Consider the following 17744-nt stretch of genomic DNA (forward strand, 5'->3'; position numbering starts at 1 on the left):
TCGAGATTCTAGAAGACTGATAAACTTTACTTTAACTCCTTTAAAATATGTTTAGAAGTGTTCATCAAATAGTTAAAATGGAAAAATTCTTGGAATAATCTCTTTTATATTGCATTTTATTCTTAGTGTTTACACTTAGAATTAATCGAGTTTTTTTTGCAAGCCTTCCATGAAAATTTTAGGGGGGAAAGAAAAATTTATGGGGCCCCGGCCCCCTCTTGTCCCCTCGTGCATACGAGCCTGTCGTACTATACATTAAGTAGCCTGCAGTTTCAAAGTGTAACAGTCAATTTGCTCAGATCGAAGGGAAATATTACATTTCGCCTTTCTTTCCTGTACTCTTAAATATTATTGCTCGAGCCGGAAAACTTAATACGCCAAATTCCAGGAGGGCACAGCGTCCTTGCCCCCCTGCGGACGTCCATGGCTATAAACCTACACATAAATAATATTAATTAGTTTTGATTGCAGATTTGGCAAAATTACATGCTGATGCAAATTTTTAGCTTCATAGTTCTTATGATTATTGAAATAAACGATATCTGCTGTTTTTGAGTCGTGACCTTGAAGTTAATTGAGGATGAAAAGTTTTATTTTGGGAAATAACTATCTCAAACATGTCTTTCAATGTACAAAAAATTATCAACATTGGTTGACTTGAAATAAAATGATCCCATAGCAATTTTATTACTTTTTGTGTTATTTACATTCCTTTGTGTTGTGTATGAAGTGGGACGAAGTTAGGGTTTTTCCTGGCAACGAACTAACAACACTGAAGGTTAAAATTAAACAGACGAATTAAATAAATCGAGCAGTTAGGTAATCCAGTAGTACATTTTGTAATTATAATGGTATTTTGGATTGATAGAGTGCACACCCCCTTAGTCGGTTGTGTTTTGCGTCAGTTATTAATGGCAAATACAAATGAATTTAGTAAGAGTATTTTAATGCTAATATTATAATAAGAGTTAGTTGTTACTTCAAAATGTAGCTACATCTTTTTACTTCTGTCTCTGCAGTGAATTGAGGAGGGAAGTTTATAGTGTGTGTGTAGCTGAAAAAGAAGGAAAAAGGTACATATCGGTATGATTATTTATAAGGTGGTAGTAAAATTTAGTGACACTGCATTGTGCAAGGTTACCTGATAAAATTCAATACTTAGCATGGAAAGTCATGTTTATAAGGAACAGACTTCAGCAGGCGCCAGAATCAAATAGAAATACTGCTGTATTTTAGGTTTTCAAGTGTAGGGTTACTAGTGTAAAATCATTACAAATACTTTATTATGGTTAAAATAAGGGAGTGCATATGAAAGATTGCGAACAATGTTTAGCAGAAGGTGTCCAGCTATTTTTTCTTAAAAAAAAAAAAAAAAAAAAAAAAAAAATGGTAGTTTCTGTTCACATTAGGTAAGTTTAGTTTCGGTTAGGTTAGGTTACTTTGTTAGATTATGCATAATTTTCGAAAAAAAATATTATAGAATTTCGCTTATTTCTATTAATATTAGGTTAGTTTAAGTTAGGTTAGATTTGGTTAGGTTATGTTGGGTCTAAATATTTGCATCTTCCATTTCTCCCGTAAATTTTGCATTTTTTTTACGTACTTCTGGACCCGTCTGCTAAACATTTACCGAGTTTTCATTATCTATTTTATGCATATAACTACTATTGTTGACGCGCCTGCTTTCTTCAGATGCCCACACACGTTTCCGCGCTAGCCCACCTGTTTCGTCTTGCCTTTACTGTGTTAAGTAGGATCCGTGTTTTAGCGGCAACCTAGCATAGATTTGTTTGTTTTTTCGGTAATAGTTAAGAACAGCTACTTCTCATCTCCCGTGCACGAGGATACATCTTACTGTTGCACTACCTAAACACCCTAAGTACAAGGGCAAGAACTCCGTCTATTACCTACTTTTTAACATCCTAGCTAGTCAATAATTCCTGAAAGTATGGCGTTTCTCGTCCTTCCCTAAATGGGAAGTACGGCTCCTTAACTATAACCGTTTTTTCTATTGTAGTTTTTTATGCTATACATCTGGACGCAGTATTTATACGTAAATCGTAGAAGGATTATAATTTCCAACAATTGTTTCGAGTGTTGTGCCTAAACTTGACCTACACCCCCTTTCTACTAATATTACGCATTTTTAATTTTCCAAAGAATGTTTGCAATTAGTGTAAACTGGTCAGTCATAAAAATGGTAAATTTACGTTTAAAATTAGTGAGTTCATATGAGAGAGAATTGTCTAAGATACAGAATTATTTCCACTGTCAGAGCAATTCTGTATACGGTAATGTATGAAATTAATATCTTCCGTTTACAAGTATAATTTTATTAATTTCAAACAATTACAAGGGCTATACTAGGGTTAAAGTCAGGGTTTGCCTAACTGGGCCCAACCCGAAAAAACCTGGTGATTTTTTTTCGGGTTGGACCCACCTGAAAAAACCCACCTGAGTTTTTGACCTATTTGTTAGTATATTATTGATACAACTAAGGTGATCACATTGTAAGTGGTTTTTATCAGATTTTAGACTTTCCTTGGGCGAATTAGAGGCTTTCACCTTTATAAAGTTCTGAATGCACTAAATGATTAAAAAAAAAAAAAAAGCTTGAGATAGTTATAGAACAAATTAATGTATGGGTTATGCTTATAGCCTATTTGAAGTAAAATAAGCAATTTTGTACTTTAGAAAATGCTATCTCATTTTTGGTAAATTGTATTTCTGGGTTGGACAGTAAAAACTTTGTTCATGTAAAACTATATGATCTATCGAAAGCATTTGATACGGTGTCTCATGATATTTTGTTGCAAAAGCTAGAATTATATGGTTTTGATAATGCAGCTCTGTCACTTCTTCATTCGTATTTAAACGGACGATATCAGAGAGTTGTTTATGAAGGGGAAGAGTCTAATCTGCTGCCTTTCAGATACGGAGTACCTCAGGGATCTATTCTTGGTCCGATTCTTTTTATTATTTATATCAATGACCTCCCATACAACGTCGCTTCACCCTTCGTTAATAGTTATTTATTTGCTGATGAGCTCAATATTTGTGTCAACTCACGACAAAGAGACTCAGTTCAGTCTATATTAAACATCACCTCAGATATTATTAAAGACTGGTGTACTTCCAACTTGCTGTGTATTAACTCTGATAAGATCAAAGACTTGGTGCTTACCTACAATAAAAAAAAAATTCGAACGCAGAACTTAAAAAATATTCCGCTCCTTTTTTGGGGTTTTTAATTGATAATCATTTGAACTGGGACGACCATATCCTTAAGGTGGAATCTAGAGCCAGTAAAGGAGTTTATCTAATTCGTAGATTGAGATTGTGCGTAAGTTTAAAGGTACTTAAAACTGTTTATTATGCGCAAATTCACAGTCATTTAAGTTATGGAACGATACTTTGGGGTCATCAGTCCTCCATTAAAAGCCTATTGAAAATACAAAAGATATGTGTAAGATTAATGCTCGGTCTCCCTAGTCGTGCACATTGTAGGTCAAGCTTTGTTAAATTAGGAATTATGACAGTACCTGCAATTTTCATATACCAATGTTTGCTTTACATTAAGGAAAACAATCATATTTACAATGAGTTAGGGTACTCTCATACTTATCAAACTAGAAACAGGAACCGTTTAGGATTATTTAGTTGTAAATATAGTAAGACACAAAAGACCTTTTACGATTTGTCAGTTAAATTTTATAATTTTCTACCTATATTTCTAAGAGAACTTCCATTTCTGGCTTTTAAAAAGGAAGTACAGAAATTACTTATTAATAATTGTATATATAGTGATGAAGAATTTTTTGAACTCAAAATTGATAGTTAAAATATTCGCGTCTGTTATGTAGTGATCTTTGTTTATATTATGGTATATTATGGTATGTTATATATGTAACTAAAATTTCCAACTTCTATTTCTGACGATTGTAATACATCTGATGTTCTCAGATGTTTCTGCAATAAAATTTATTATTATTATTGTTATTATTATTATTTTCCGTGAATAGTATGCTCGTCGACTTGCCGACACCGAGGGACATTATCACACATACGTTTGACGGATTTAAGGTCATAGGTGCCAGTACTAATAGTACATATGTAAATACATTAGTAAAACTATTAGTATTATTTCTTACTTTTGATGTAAAACACAAGGTTCTTCAACTAAAATTTGGTTTTCCAACAATAACAGTTTAATTCAGTCATTTTGTTGGTACTCTCCAAATAAGAATTCTGTAGAATCAACACCAGCAATAGCGTAAAAGTTCTTGTCAAATTTAAGAAGCTTAATGCTCGGGGTTCCGAAGACTATGTAACGCTTACTATTTCAAGTGCTGAGTTCAAATTTCCGTACTAGTGGAAGTTTTGATGTACACACCGTGAAAGAAGTGCTCGGGAAATTCCCGAATTAAACGCAGAAGGATCGGAAATGAATACTTGAACAATAAAACTATTTATTTTACGCCTAAGCCTGCCATGCGTCCCGTAAGAAACGGATGTCCCGTTTTTGGGCCCGTGTGTAACCGCATCCCCGTAAATTTAGTCGGGACAAGGAAATGTCCCGTATTTTAACTCCGTTCCATTTCTGCTACCAATATCAGTCTATTCGAAAAGTGAAAAACAAAAAATTCTGACACTGGCTGGGAATCCTGTAATTAGTGAATGAAAAGTACGCTGTTGCATGTAACAGTTTCGAGGAAGTTATAACACTACCCTGTTCGACTTGATAGTGAGCGAAATTTGCAATGCTACAATGCACTTGATGGAAACTCGGATACTCTCCGGAACATACATATATATATATATATATATATATATATATATATATATAATGTGTTTGAGTGTTTCTGCATTTACGAACACAGGGAAGATGACTAACCTTTTCTTCAGCAACACATTAGATAAGTTAACAAGAATTATAATCTTTTTCAGATTCTAGGGGCACAGAATTGTGCTTTGGTCCAGGTCTTAGAAAAATGTAAATCTGGTCCTGACAATTACACACGACACAAGATGAAAAATCAGCTTTTCATCAGATTAAACTGACGGACGTAATTTTGGCAGATACAGCAATGTAAATAAATATTGCTAAACGCGCGAAAAATATTGAAAGTAGATTGTACCACTGATTTAAATAATATGCATATTGTTTTCCTGTAAAGCATTTTTATAGCAAATCTTAAGTTTTTAGGCATCTTCAGTCTATACAATTAATTGCAGGGTACGAACAGAGAAAAGCAGTTGCTGCTTAGTGAACTTTCGCCTATTATATTATTGAAAAAAAAAATTAAATATAATGAAATCTTTTAGTTGTAGTCTCACGGTTATGCCTGCTATGCTCAAGGTGACGGTGATGATGAGAAATGAATCATATGACAGAATGAAGAAAGTGGGAGGAAACGTGAGAATTCCGAGAAAATCCACGCACAAGGTTTTTGTCTACCACAAAGCTCACTTGGCGCGAGCTGGGATTGAACTTTATGTAGAGGAAATTTAACGCGAATTTTTTAACGCCAAATTTCTGTTAACTCTAATATTATGTTATATTACAATATAAATTTATTAGGTATTGCTAAAGTAAACAGGAACTAATTTATACGCACTGTACAGTTTCTCATTTCTCATGATTTTTAAAAAGCCGTAAACTGTCCCGTTTTCAGCTGAAAATTTTATGGCCACCCTATAGCTATAAGATGATTGAGCATCTCTCCAACTGCAAGCACTTGAAAGCAAACACAAGTCACCTGCGATATCGATGATTTCATTTCAGATGTTTTCTGTTAAATGAATATTTTAAGACTTAAATTAGTGATTTTAAACAACTGTTGAAATGCATGAATTTTGTGTTTTACATTTGTTATGTTTGTATATATTATATAAATATATTGATAGCTTCCAGTGCAAATAAAATCCATTATCTGATTATGAGTTTCACATGAAAATTCAATTAATCTTTCAGGTCATCATGCCGGACGGTGTGTTTGAACTTTTGACAGAATTGTGTAAGAAGCACATTCAAAATGAAGTATCATCGTACACCGCGGAATGTTACTTGAACAATGTAACAATACTCAAGCGTCTGAGAAGTTCGTCCTATGAAAATTTGTTAATAAGCGGTGGTAGAAGTGTCAGTGATGGTAAGTTTCTACAAATTCCTTTTTTTTTTTTTTTAAATGTTGTAGCCTCTTAAAATGACTTGTTAAACCAATATTCGTACGTATTGAAATTGTTCCATTTGCTCTAAGTATCAAAAGTCACAGAACAACCGTAGAGTAATACATAACACGCTGGCAACTGGACAGGCGAAGATTCAATTCAATCTCTCACTTGTCGGGTTGTTATTCTGGTCATTGAGCTATCAGCGACTTCACCACTTTAAGATTTAATGCTTTACTCTTGAAACCTTAGTTAACTTAACGTACTCCTTACAACTTGTAGAATTAATCCCACAATGGTTGATATTTCAGTTGAGGCTTTGCCGTATTATATATACACAATTTTGTTTCTACTTTTACATCTTCCCGACAGATTGACCCTACCAGGAATCGAAGCCGGGACTGGTCGCTCCGAAGGCAAGAATGTTAGCGACTATGCTACGCGGGGCCACCCCTAAGGTTTCAAATTGAGCACTTTCGCTTCTTTCAGATTTCTGTGCTTCGTCACTTAAGTAACTTTACTTTACATTTTATCACCAGGTTTCCCGTTTGGTCATCGTAGTGTGTATTCATATAAATAAAACTGGAGATCACCACGTTGACGAGCAGAATATTATGCTAGTCCAGTCCATGCGCAACTCATGCACTTTAATGTTCCATTTTAATATGTTTAATATCTTAGCCTACTGAAATTATACAGCCTGTAGTGAATTTCCTACTGACTAGATTCACAATTCCTTTGGCTGAATTCACCACGGATCGTCGGTTAATCAGTTTCTAATGTCTCCTATAGCTTAAAGCTTTCTAATGAATATTTATGAATGTAATGAAATATATGTTTATGAGATATAAATAGAATGGTAAGTCATTTTTGAAAAAAAAAAAAAAATTAAAAACATCTCCAAGTTCAAACTTACCCCTTATGGATATTTTCGTAGGAAATCAATTGAAGAGTTTTCAGTTATATATAAACAAAGTCACTTAAGTAATTCTGAGAATATGTTCGTGAAGAACTTACCTCCAAGAACAAACTACTTCTTAGATTTTTTCCAGAAAAATGACTTGTGTCATTGTAGAGTTGTTAGTGATATTTTGACTTACAAGATATAAGCAAAGTCATTATACAGTTTTCGAGTTTGTTTTTTTCCCCAAATTCAGTTAACTACACTTACTTTTACGGGTAGGAAAAAATCTTAAAACTCCTGTGAAGAATCTTACAAAAACCTGATGTTTATATTTTCGTTTTCTTTATATATTCTAAAAGTTTAAACGTTTAAATAGAGAAAACAGGACTAGCATTTATTTTCAATATTTTTGTTCATTAATATCCTAAAATAATTAAATTAGAAGCAATAGACTTAGGCTAACTTTCTTCCACTGTCAATACTGTTTGAAGAGAATATGTACTCCTGAACGCTGAACCTTGAAACTTTTTAGTCTGAATAGCAGGGTTATCATGGATTTACATCCAGTACAAAACATTTTATCGAATCTTATCCAACTTTTTTCTGTCATGAAATTATTCTAAATATTAGCTGTCCAGAGGTAAAGTAATAGGAAAAAAGAAACTGGTAAACTCAAAGATAGGAAAATCGAATCCGCGCCAGGAAGGGATGTTTTTATTACTTTTTTCTTAAGTACAGTTATTAAATAAGGACAAACTAACGGCTGATAGTAACACGTCACCAAGTCAGAAAATAGAACGCTGAAAGAGTGATACAGTGACATAGTACACATCAACAATCGCCTTGCTTCATGCGAAAATATCACTTGTGGGAAAGAGTAGCTATCTACATTCGTCAGTAGTTCAAACGTAGGTCATTCTACGTTAAGATATCTAGACTCTTAATCTAGAATGCTTAATCTCTAAGCCATTCTAGCTTTCAGAATCTTAAGGAAGGGGTAACAATACTGACTGGATTAGCTTGGCACAAACTAGAATTCAACGGCGCACCTTGATCTCTGTGGCGATATTTTTAAACCTTAAAATTATTTATTAGGTTTAGGTAAATGCGGTTTTATGCGAAAGTTGCCGAAATTAATGAGTCGTCAAAACTTTAAATAGCCTAATTGCAAAATTGGAACCAGTTAATTACAGTAGTTAAAATATTTATGTTCTCAAGATTCCTTATGAAAGAATTAAATATACAATATTTTGATCAAAACCTTAGATCTTCTTTATCATATGGTTGAATTGATCATAGTAAGTAATCTGTATTTCAAGTAAAATAAATGTGAAAATATCATAAATTGCAAGTAAGTAGTTATAAATTGAAGAGAAAGCGATTTGAGATTAGAAAAAAATGTACTTTAATTGATCGTTTAATTTGGAGTTATTGACCGAAGATAACATTATCATTGGAGATCCACTTTTCAGCATGACTGTGCACGACGCAGTATTTGACAAATACAATGCTCTTTTTGTCTTTTCCTTTTATTTCAGATGATGATGAAATTCTTCACCCGCTATCGAGATTAGTTGCATTTTCATATGAATGTCGTAAGAAGAAGCAGTTTCATGTCGCGAAAAAGTTGGACTCATGTATTTCAAGTATTCAGAAACAAATTGAGAAAAACCCAGACATTTTACTTGTTCTTAGGTTTCTGTTAAATCTTGCTGATGATTCTATCTATGAGAGTGCATGCGTGCAGGTAATCATTAAATATTATTTTCATATTTATGTTTGATATTATAAGAATAGTAATGTAACAGCATTTTCTTCATGTAGAACTAGAAATATCTGTTGCGTAGAATCGTTAAAAAAAAAAAAAAAAAAAAAAAAAAATAGCTTCTGCACTTTTAGAAGTATTAAAATAGAAATATGTGCAAGAAATAGAAATTCATGTTTACTTAAATTATAGATTGTTAAAAACAATCATAAAGCGACTAGTTTTTGGTATCTTCCTAACAGCGTTGTCAAGATATAAGAAAATGAGAAGTTAGTGGTAATGGAAATTAATTACACAGGTAATGACTATGTACAGTAGCATATTACAAACACACTTGAGGCTTCCAATATGGGTTTCTCCACAACGTAAATATCACAAGCCATTCTGATTCTTCTGTTGTGATTGGTGACGACGGTGAAGGTGTGATTGATGTTATTCCAACTTTCGTACAAAGTGCCCTTGTTATAATTTAATTTTGATTCTCTCATTCGACTGAGAAATGCCTCATAATATCCTACTGTTTACTTTTCAGAGCCGAGTGCATGTGATTTGGTAGACCGTGCAGAAACCAGTAGAATGGTGAAAAAAATTCCCTATCCTTGTTAAATCTTCGTTGGGCATTTAGTACTGTGTTAAAATTCTGCTTTCTGAAAACTGCGGGGGAAATAAAGGCACATTTGAAGGGTAAGGGGAAAAAAGAAGGCATGTCACAAAACTGCATTTTCGAGAAAACTGCGATTTAATATTGAAAACCGCGTAAGAAGAATAGGGTTAGTTACATCTTTTGCCCCTTTTTACATGGACATTTTTACATCTACGTATGCATGGCATATACAGTCAAATAGTACCAAGAGTCACCAACAGATAGGAGAAAGCACCCGAAAAAGCACATACATGGACATTAGGGTGGAACGAAAATGGCCTTTTTTTTATTTTTTTAAGTTTTGTAATAGTGCGGAAAAGTTGCCTTTTAAGTTCAAAAAGAAGAAGAAAAAATTTGGTTGTTATACTGCAACATCTTGAGGTGCCGCAAAGTGCTTAAAGTTTGTAAAAAGAAAGTAAAAATTGAAAAATTATAAACTTTGGTAAATTATATTTTATGGTTTTCTCGTACATATAATGCTACAAAAGATAGTTGTAAATTCGTATATAGGTATTAGAATTGGAAAAAATATTAATTACAAAATATAATTTATAAACATTATTGTGAAAAGGTTTGTATTTTTGCTGATTTTGAAATTTTTGGGAACTATTTTTGCTGTAACAAATAGTAAAAAATGAGGATGAAATAAAAGCTCGTGGAATCAATTACATATATTTTTATTAGAATACGCGTAAAAAAATATCATAATACACTTTTAAAGATAATGAAAGTTCATTTTTTATCGTTTAAAATACCCACAATAATTACAAATGTTACAGCTGCAAAATGTTTGTTTCTACTTCATTGACACATTAAACTTTTTTAAAAAATGAAATTTTGGCTTGTTCTCACGTGAGTCAATTTTCGGTCTTATATATCCTTCGCTTGCGAATGAATCACAGACATTTTGAGCCGATTCGGTCACCAGTTTCACAACTCTTTTCACTGCTTGCGTATAATAAGAAAGCCGGGGAAAGTCGATAAGCAGGTCCACTTGACTATTTGGTTTAGCTTCAGCTTCCGTATAAAGTCTTTCAGAGAAATACTGGGAACATGTTTTACCAAGGGGGGTTGAGTTACGTCATTTTCAGTCCATGATATCATGTCGATAAAACCTTTGCGTCAAAGATTATCTGTGGAACTTTAATCTTCCTGAATCCGCCTCTACTTTCTGTTCTTGCTTTTAAAACGCGTCGTAAACCAAGTTCCCTTACATTTTTGCACTCATCACATAGCATGGACAAAAGGAGATTTTGTGCAGCAGCAAATTACCCATTTCTTTGAATAACTGGATCTAGAACGTTCTTGAAATCATCAGAGAGATTGCGTGAATATGAGATAAGCTTAAATAGATGTTTGGAACTATAAGTACATGAAGGTTTCAACTTAATGTTAAACCACATAGGTGCATCAATTTAACAATGTACTCAGCTAGAGTCTTAAGGTTCTCAGTTGCCACATACAATCTAAGTATACGGTTTACTATTGTAAGCCACCTGGAGTGAACAAGTTTTCCAGGGTTTCTTAAAGTTAAATCTAGCGAACAATTTCCACTTGATACAGCGATACACATATCCAACAAATACTTTCGATCCGTACTTAAAATCATTTATGTCCTCCAAAAGAGGAATGTTATTTTCAATTGGCAAGAAAGTAACCACAGCAAGATTAGTACAGTTTTGCAGCTGCTGACCTATTTCGCCTTTAAATTCATTGGTCCCTTCGTTTTACCATCTAAATGATAGAAAAGATGTCGCAAAGGTAGCTCATTTCCGTGGAACAAACAAACTAACCATTATAAAGGTGTTCCTATTTTATTTTCCATCGAAGAAATCACATCATTACTATGTTCAGTATTTACAATGGTTCTATCACACCCAATAACGGTAAAGTTCAAAAGTTGTTCGTTGTGTTCTCTATCCTCAAAAAACTCCAGTATACTGTCGTCTATGTCCTTTCCAGTGCCAGATTTAGGTGTTACGTGACCTAAAAACTTTGAGTTTGGTTCCTCTGTTAGTGAAACGTGCTCTTCTGAAATAACGTTTTTGTATAACTTAGTTCCTTTCTTTTCTTGAACAATTGATTTGTCTTTTCTTCCATCAAAAAACAATCCTCATTTTCAATTATCTGATAAAGACTTTCATTAATGACATTTCTTTGATTTTTTTTATCTTTCTCGTCTAATTTTCATCCTGTCTATACACTTTGGTTTTGTCTTCCCCTGTGATTAAACCCAAGTCCTGTAAAGCAGCACTAGTTATAGCTGCAGCAGCTCTATCTGATATGCCGGTACGGTCACAAATGGAAGCTACAGGTGGCAATTTCATAAGCATTTGAGTGCTTATTTATTTATTTATTTATTTATTATCTTTTTTCAGTTTAAAAGGGCCTGGTAGCTGCTCTTCAAAAGTCAGGTCTATTTGGTCTTCAGTGCTGTCAATGTCGTCAGTAACCGTTTCTGTTATACTACTACTTTGTGTCCGTTCTTGATTAAACTTAACTGTTTTCTGTATTTCTTTACTTTTTCTTGCTTCTTTCTTCAAAGCGATTGTGATAGCTCTATCAACATTACTCATAACCATTTTCCTGGTAGAGCGTTGATCTTTTTGAAAGTCTTGTTCTAAAACGTGTGCTTTTATTTGCTTTTATTTCTTCTATACAACTACAAGTATCAAAGTTTTGACACTTGCAGGCAGCAGTATCAAATAAACGTTTAGCTTCTCTAAATTTTGTGAGGTTCGAGTCAAACTCATCTGACCCTTTTCTACTCTTAGACCTTAATAAATTCCTATATTTAGCATGACTAACTTTTATCAATTGTGAAATTCTAAGGTTAGAAACAGTGGGAGTAAAGCTCTTGACCATATTTGTTCCATTTTAGGAACTAAAGTCTCACATATTTCACTTACAGTAGATACTTCCCTGACGCAACTTTGAAGTTATGTCTAATAAAACAGTAGCAGTTCATTACATCTTCGTAAGTAGGCAGTACAACTTCACACAAATCTCTAAATCTTCATAAAATAGGACATTCCGACATTTGTCTTGTATTCACTTGTTTAGACTGAGCCATTTTAACTCACAACAATAAAGTAGCACACAAACTAACAAAATATTACGTTGTTCTGTTACACAATAGACGCCAACTCAACTGAACTCAGCAAAGCTACTGACACCTAATCTGAGTTTGTCACCACAAGGAAACACTGTTGCCAACTCCTATTGGTAAAATGTCACTAAATTTAGCTCCTAAAGTGTGTTTTTACAAAATTTTATTGGTCTTGTGGCACCTCAAAACTTAATCCAAAAAGTTAATATATATATATATATATATATATATATATATATATATATATATATATATATATATATATATGTGTGTGTGTGTGTGTGTGTGTGTGTGTGTCTTTATGACATAAAGTTGCTTATTTGACAGTATTTGAAATAAAAAATATTTGACAACTTCTTTTTTTAAAAAAATTAAAATGTAGCGAAAATTGCAATTTTATGAAAATTTATCGTCCTTGCGGCACCTCAAGACGTGCTCCAATATTTTTCATATTTCATTTTTATCTTATCTACACCAAAAGGCAACTTTTCCGTGCTATTACAAATTAAAAATCAAAACTTGTTTTTTTTTTTTTTTTTTTTCGTTCCACCCTAATGAGTATATTAGAAGTTATTGTCAATTCCTAAAACATGTGCCTAAGTCTATATACTGATATTTCTGAGTAATTTGAATATTAAAATGCTTATAACTCAAAATCAGATTTAGCACATTCGCGGTTTTGGCATTGGATCGACGAAGGCCACTCAAATTTATTCCTTCGTTTATTTAAATACCCCAAAATGGTACAAAACTCTTAGTTAAATGGTATTTCTTTGCTTTTTCTCGGTAGTACAAAACTAAATACTCCATATAAATTTATTCTTTCGTTTATTTGAGTAGTACAAAATTATATAAAATACCCAGCTAGTTAAAATAGTCATTCTTCACCTTTTTTAGGTTAGTACAAAATTAATAGACCACTCAAATTTATCCCTTCGTTTGTTTAAATAGTATAAAAGGTATAAAATTCTGAGCCAGTTAAAAATCGTATTTCTCGATGGTACAATATTGAATAGGTCACTCAAATTTATTCCTTCGTTTATTTAAATAATACAAGATGATACAAAATTCTCAGCTAGTTAAATTCGACGTTCATTTTTATCTCGTTGATATAAAAAGTAGAACCCCTAAATTATTTCTTTCGCTCATTTGAATAGCACAAAAAGGTACAGAAATTCTGAACTAGTTAAAATGGACCTTCTTCGCTTTTTTTCTGGTTGTTACAAAATTAAATAGGACAACCAAATTTATTTCTTCGTTTATTTGAAAAGCACAAAAGGTAAGAATTTCTCAATTAGTTAAAATGGCGTTTTCGCTTTTTTCTCGTTGGCACAAAATTGAATTGGCCACTCAAATTTATTCCTTCGTTTGTTTGAATAGTGCAAAAGGTACAAAATTTTGAGCTAGTTAAAATAGCTCTTATTCTCTTTTTCTGGTTGGTATAAAAAGTAGAACACTCAAATTTATTGGAGTAGTACAAAAGGTACATAAATTCTGAGCTAGTTCAAATGGGCCTTTTTCGCTTTTTCTGGTTAGTAGTAATTTATTTCTTTGTTTACTTAAATAGTACAAAATCTTATAGAATACTCAGCTAGTTAAAATGGTCCTTCTAGCTTTTTTCTGGTTGGTACAAAACTCCATATTCCATACAAATTTATTCCTTCTTAGGATTTTTCTCGTTAGTATAGAAAGTAGAATACCTAAATTTATTCTTTTGTTTGTTGAGTAGTAGAAAATGGTATAAAATACTCAGCTAGTTAAAATGGTCCTTTTTCGTTTTTTTTTTTTTTTTTTTTTTGGTTGGTACAAGACTAAATACTCCACTTAAATTTAGTCCTTCGTTTATTTGAGTAGTACAAAATGATATAAAATTCTGAGCTAGTTAAAATGGGCGTTTTTCGCTCTTTCTGGTTAGTACAAATTTATTCCTTCGTTTATTTAAATAGCACAAAACGGTATAGACATTCTGAGCTCGTTAAAATTTCATTTCTCGTTGGTATAGAATTGAATAGACCACTCAAATTTATCCCTTCAATTGTTTAAATAGTACAAGATGATATAAATTCTCTGCTAGTTAAAATGACATATTTTTGCTTTTTTTTTTTTTTGGTTAGTACAAAATTAAATACTCCACCCAGATTTTAATTTTTTTCGTTTATTTGAATAGCCCAAATAGATATAAAACACTGAACTAGCTAAAATGGCGTTTCTTCGCTTTTTTTCTCGTTAATACAAAAGTAAATAAGACACTCAAATTTATTCCTTCTTTGCTTTTTTACTGCTTGGTACAAAATTAATAGGTCATACAAATTTATCCGTCGCTCCATTTAAAAGTTATTAGGGTTTAAACATTTGACCTTTGACCTCGATGGTCAGTACTTCTGGGACATGTAGTAGTTGATGACCTGCTACTAAATGTGGAAACACCACCTCAATATGTGGCTCCATTTGCGACTTATTCGGGTTTAAATATTTGACCTTTGACCTCGATGGTCAGTACTTTTGGGGCATGTAGTACTAAATGACCTGTTACTAGATGTGGAAACACCACCTCAATGTGTGTTTCCGTTTGCGAGTTATTCGGATTTAAATATTTACCTTTTCCTTTCCGTTGATGGTCTACTTTTGGGAAATGTAGCAGTTGATGAATACTTGTGTAATATCTACTATGTTACATAGAGGTTGATAAAAGGGAACGAGTACACCCCTATTATGTTAGTAGCCTTTGCTATGTTAGATAACGTTATAAAAGGTGCCATACTCTTATTAGCTCTGCTATGTGTTCGTAGTCTTAAGTAATTTTGCTATGTTAAAATAGGGGTTGAAAAAGAGAGCGAGTACACTCCTGCTATTGGTTCTTTCTCTGCTGTGTTAAATAGAGGTTGTAATATACGTTCATAGTCTTATGTAATCTCTGCTATGTTGCATAGGGGTTGGAAAATGTGTTCATAGAAGGGAACGAGTACACCCGTGCTGTGTTAAATAGGGGTTCAAAAAGTGGTTGTTAAAGAGAACGAGTACACTCCTAGGCTTTGTTATTAAGGGATAAAAAGGTGGTCGTAACCTTTCTTATTTAGGAGTTGCGAAAATAAATGTTCGTAGTCTCTGTGTTCATAGTCTTACGTAATTTCTGCTGTTATATAGGGTTTGAAAAATAGAATGTGTACACCCTGCTATTGGTTCATAGTCTTATGTAATCTCTGCTGTATTAAATAGGGGTTGGAAAAAGTGCTGATAAAAGGGAACGAGTACAACCTCATTATTCTCTGTTATGTTAGTAGTCTTTGCTATGTCACATAGGAGTGCTGTTAAAATATGTTTGTAGATTCTGCGTTCATAGTGTTATGTAATTTTTGCTATTTTAAAATAGGGGTTGAAAACAATGGTCATAAAAGGGAATGAGTACACCTCTAAAAACGGGTCATAAAAGAAAACGAGTTGTCGGGGTGTTCGATTTTCCCCAGCGGGACGATACGAGTGGCATCACGTATCATCCATCACTTCCTTGCTATCAGGAGGCCCTTAAAAAAAAAGAAGTGATTTCCGCATCTACTCTTAGACTGCAGAGCTACTAACATCAGCATTTATGTAACTTTCCGGTAACACTAATAAAGCCACCATATAAATGATATGACAACTTAGAAATAACTCTTCACCAAACACACAGTATTCGAGTCCAATGTACTATACGACCGCTTTCATCGACCTCAGAAACGATATAAATGGTTAAAACATATCATATTGTTTGGTTTATATTTTACTTATTTTTCGGCACTTTTATTTGTTCGTGTTTACATGGATTTTATGGGCAGCGAAAATATTCCTTTGTCCTGAAACTCCGGGTTTGGAAGCAAGAGAGATACTTATAATCAAATATCAATACCGATTTCATAAGCAGCAAAGTTGACAAAATCTATTTTTGACCGCTTTTTCCCAGTTTCCGACCACTGTGCGACGCTCCGTAGCCAACCACCTTTACTACTCTGCCACACAGCCAGTACAGCAACTTTACTCGTCTACTTTTATCACACGTGGACATTTTGCCCTTTTTCTTAGAATCCATATTTATTCTGCACAAAATACTTTCCACTTCCTATACAGCTCTCTGAATTCTCCCCAACGGTATACATTTTATCTCTTACATCTCCCAGTTGCTTCATTCCCATGTAAGTGAAGTAGTGTAATTGTATTTTTTTTTAATTTATCGTTAAAAGACATGAACAACTTATTTTTTAGCGCACTGTTTTAACAATCACTGTTTATTATTGCTTTGTATTTATAGATCTTAACTGTGTATGATTTTATTTTCCAGAAAAATTTTGGAATTGTAAGTTATAAATCCGACTTCATAGATATTGATCGTGGTGTTGTACCAGGATTGTACAGACAGTATGAGCCAACTGTGTTTGAACCACCAAATTTGCAAGATGAGATTTTTAAACCTAAGAATATTAAAGGTTTTCAGTTTATCATGTCCAAGGGAAATCTTCTTTTTGGCAGTGAACCATGTACAGGACTACCAGTTCTTAATCGATTCACTCATACGTACAGTGATATTTGCGGGTAAGGGTTTAAGGCATACATTTTTCTTCCTGACTTAACGTTACTCTATTCTACAATTTTAGGGAAGCATGTAATTGTCTGGTATTACTTGTTAAGTATGATCTAAAATAATCTTCAGAAGTTTATAAATTACTAACCTGGGATATTATCAATAGCAGCCTTTCTCCATTGATCTATAATACACTGGGGCCAATGTATAATTAAATTAAAAATATATTCACCGCTCGTTTAGTCTTTCCACCACCTCCTTGAAATTTGAAAACAATGCGTAGTGAGTGATTTGCGTAGAGCTTTAACACATTCCGAATAGAGCTTTCCGATATTGTTGAAACTACTGTGAAGGAAAAATAAATAGACTTAAAAAAACATCAAAGATAATTTAAGCATAGAAAGGTTTATTTTTGTGAATTTTACATTGGCGGGACACTAGCGCTAGCGTTAGGAGCAGTTTGCTGAAACTTTTCCAGAAGGCCTCGTATGTTGATGCATTATTACGTAGATAATTTTGATTATAAATACAGTTATATATATATATTTAAGTGAGTGTTAGACTTCAGAAAATAGGACAGAATTTTTTAGTGCTAATTGT

At 33.1% G+C, this 17744-nt stretch overlaps 1 protein-coding gene across 4 annotated transcripts in view; it reads left to right on the forward strand.

The window, feature by feature from the left end:
- Window positions 1-682: 682 nt before the first annotated feature.
- Grip163 (gamma-tubulin complex component 6) overlaps window positions 683-17744 on the forward strand; it is a 97967-nt gene continuing 80905 nt past the window's right edge. Inside the window, exons 1-4 of one of the 4 annotated variants that reach the window (XM_081725484.1) lie at window positions 683-819; window positions 5975-6152; window positions 8614-8822; window positions 16905-17155. In XM_081725484.1, coding sequence (XP_081581610.1) covers window positions 5981-6152; window positions 8614-8822; window positions 16905-17155 — 632 coding nt within the window. In that variant the 5' untranslated portion in view covers window positions 683-819; window positions 5975-5980. Of the gene's footprint in view, window positions 1074-5974; window positions 6153-8612; window positions 8823-16904; window positions 17156-17744 lie in introns of all 4 variants that reach the window. The other 3 variants (XM_081725481.1, XM_081725480.1, XM_081725482.1) reach the window with 3 other exon arrangements.

This window comes from Thermobia domestica, chromosome 9 (assembly GCF_964235325.1).
Source record: "Thermobia domestica chromosome 9, izTheDome1.hap1.1, whole genome shotgun sequence".
NCBI classification, from domain to species: Eukaryota; Metazoa; Arthropoda; class Insecta; order Zygentoma; family Lepismatidae; genus Thermobia; species Thermobia domestica.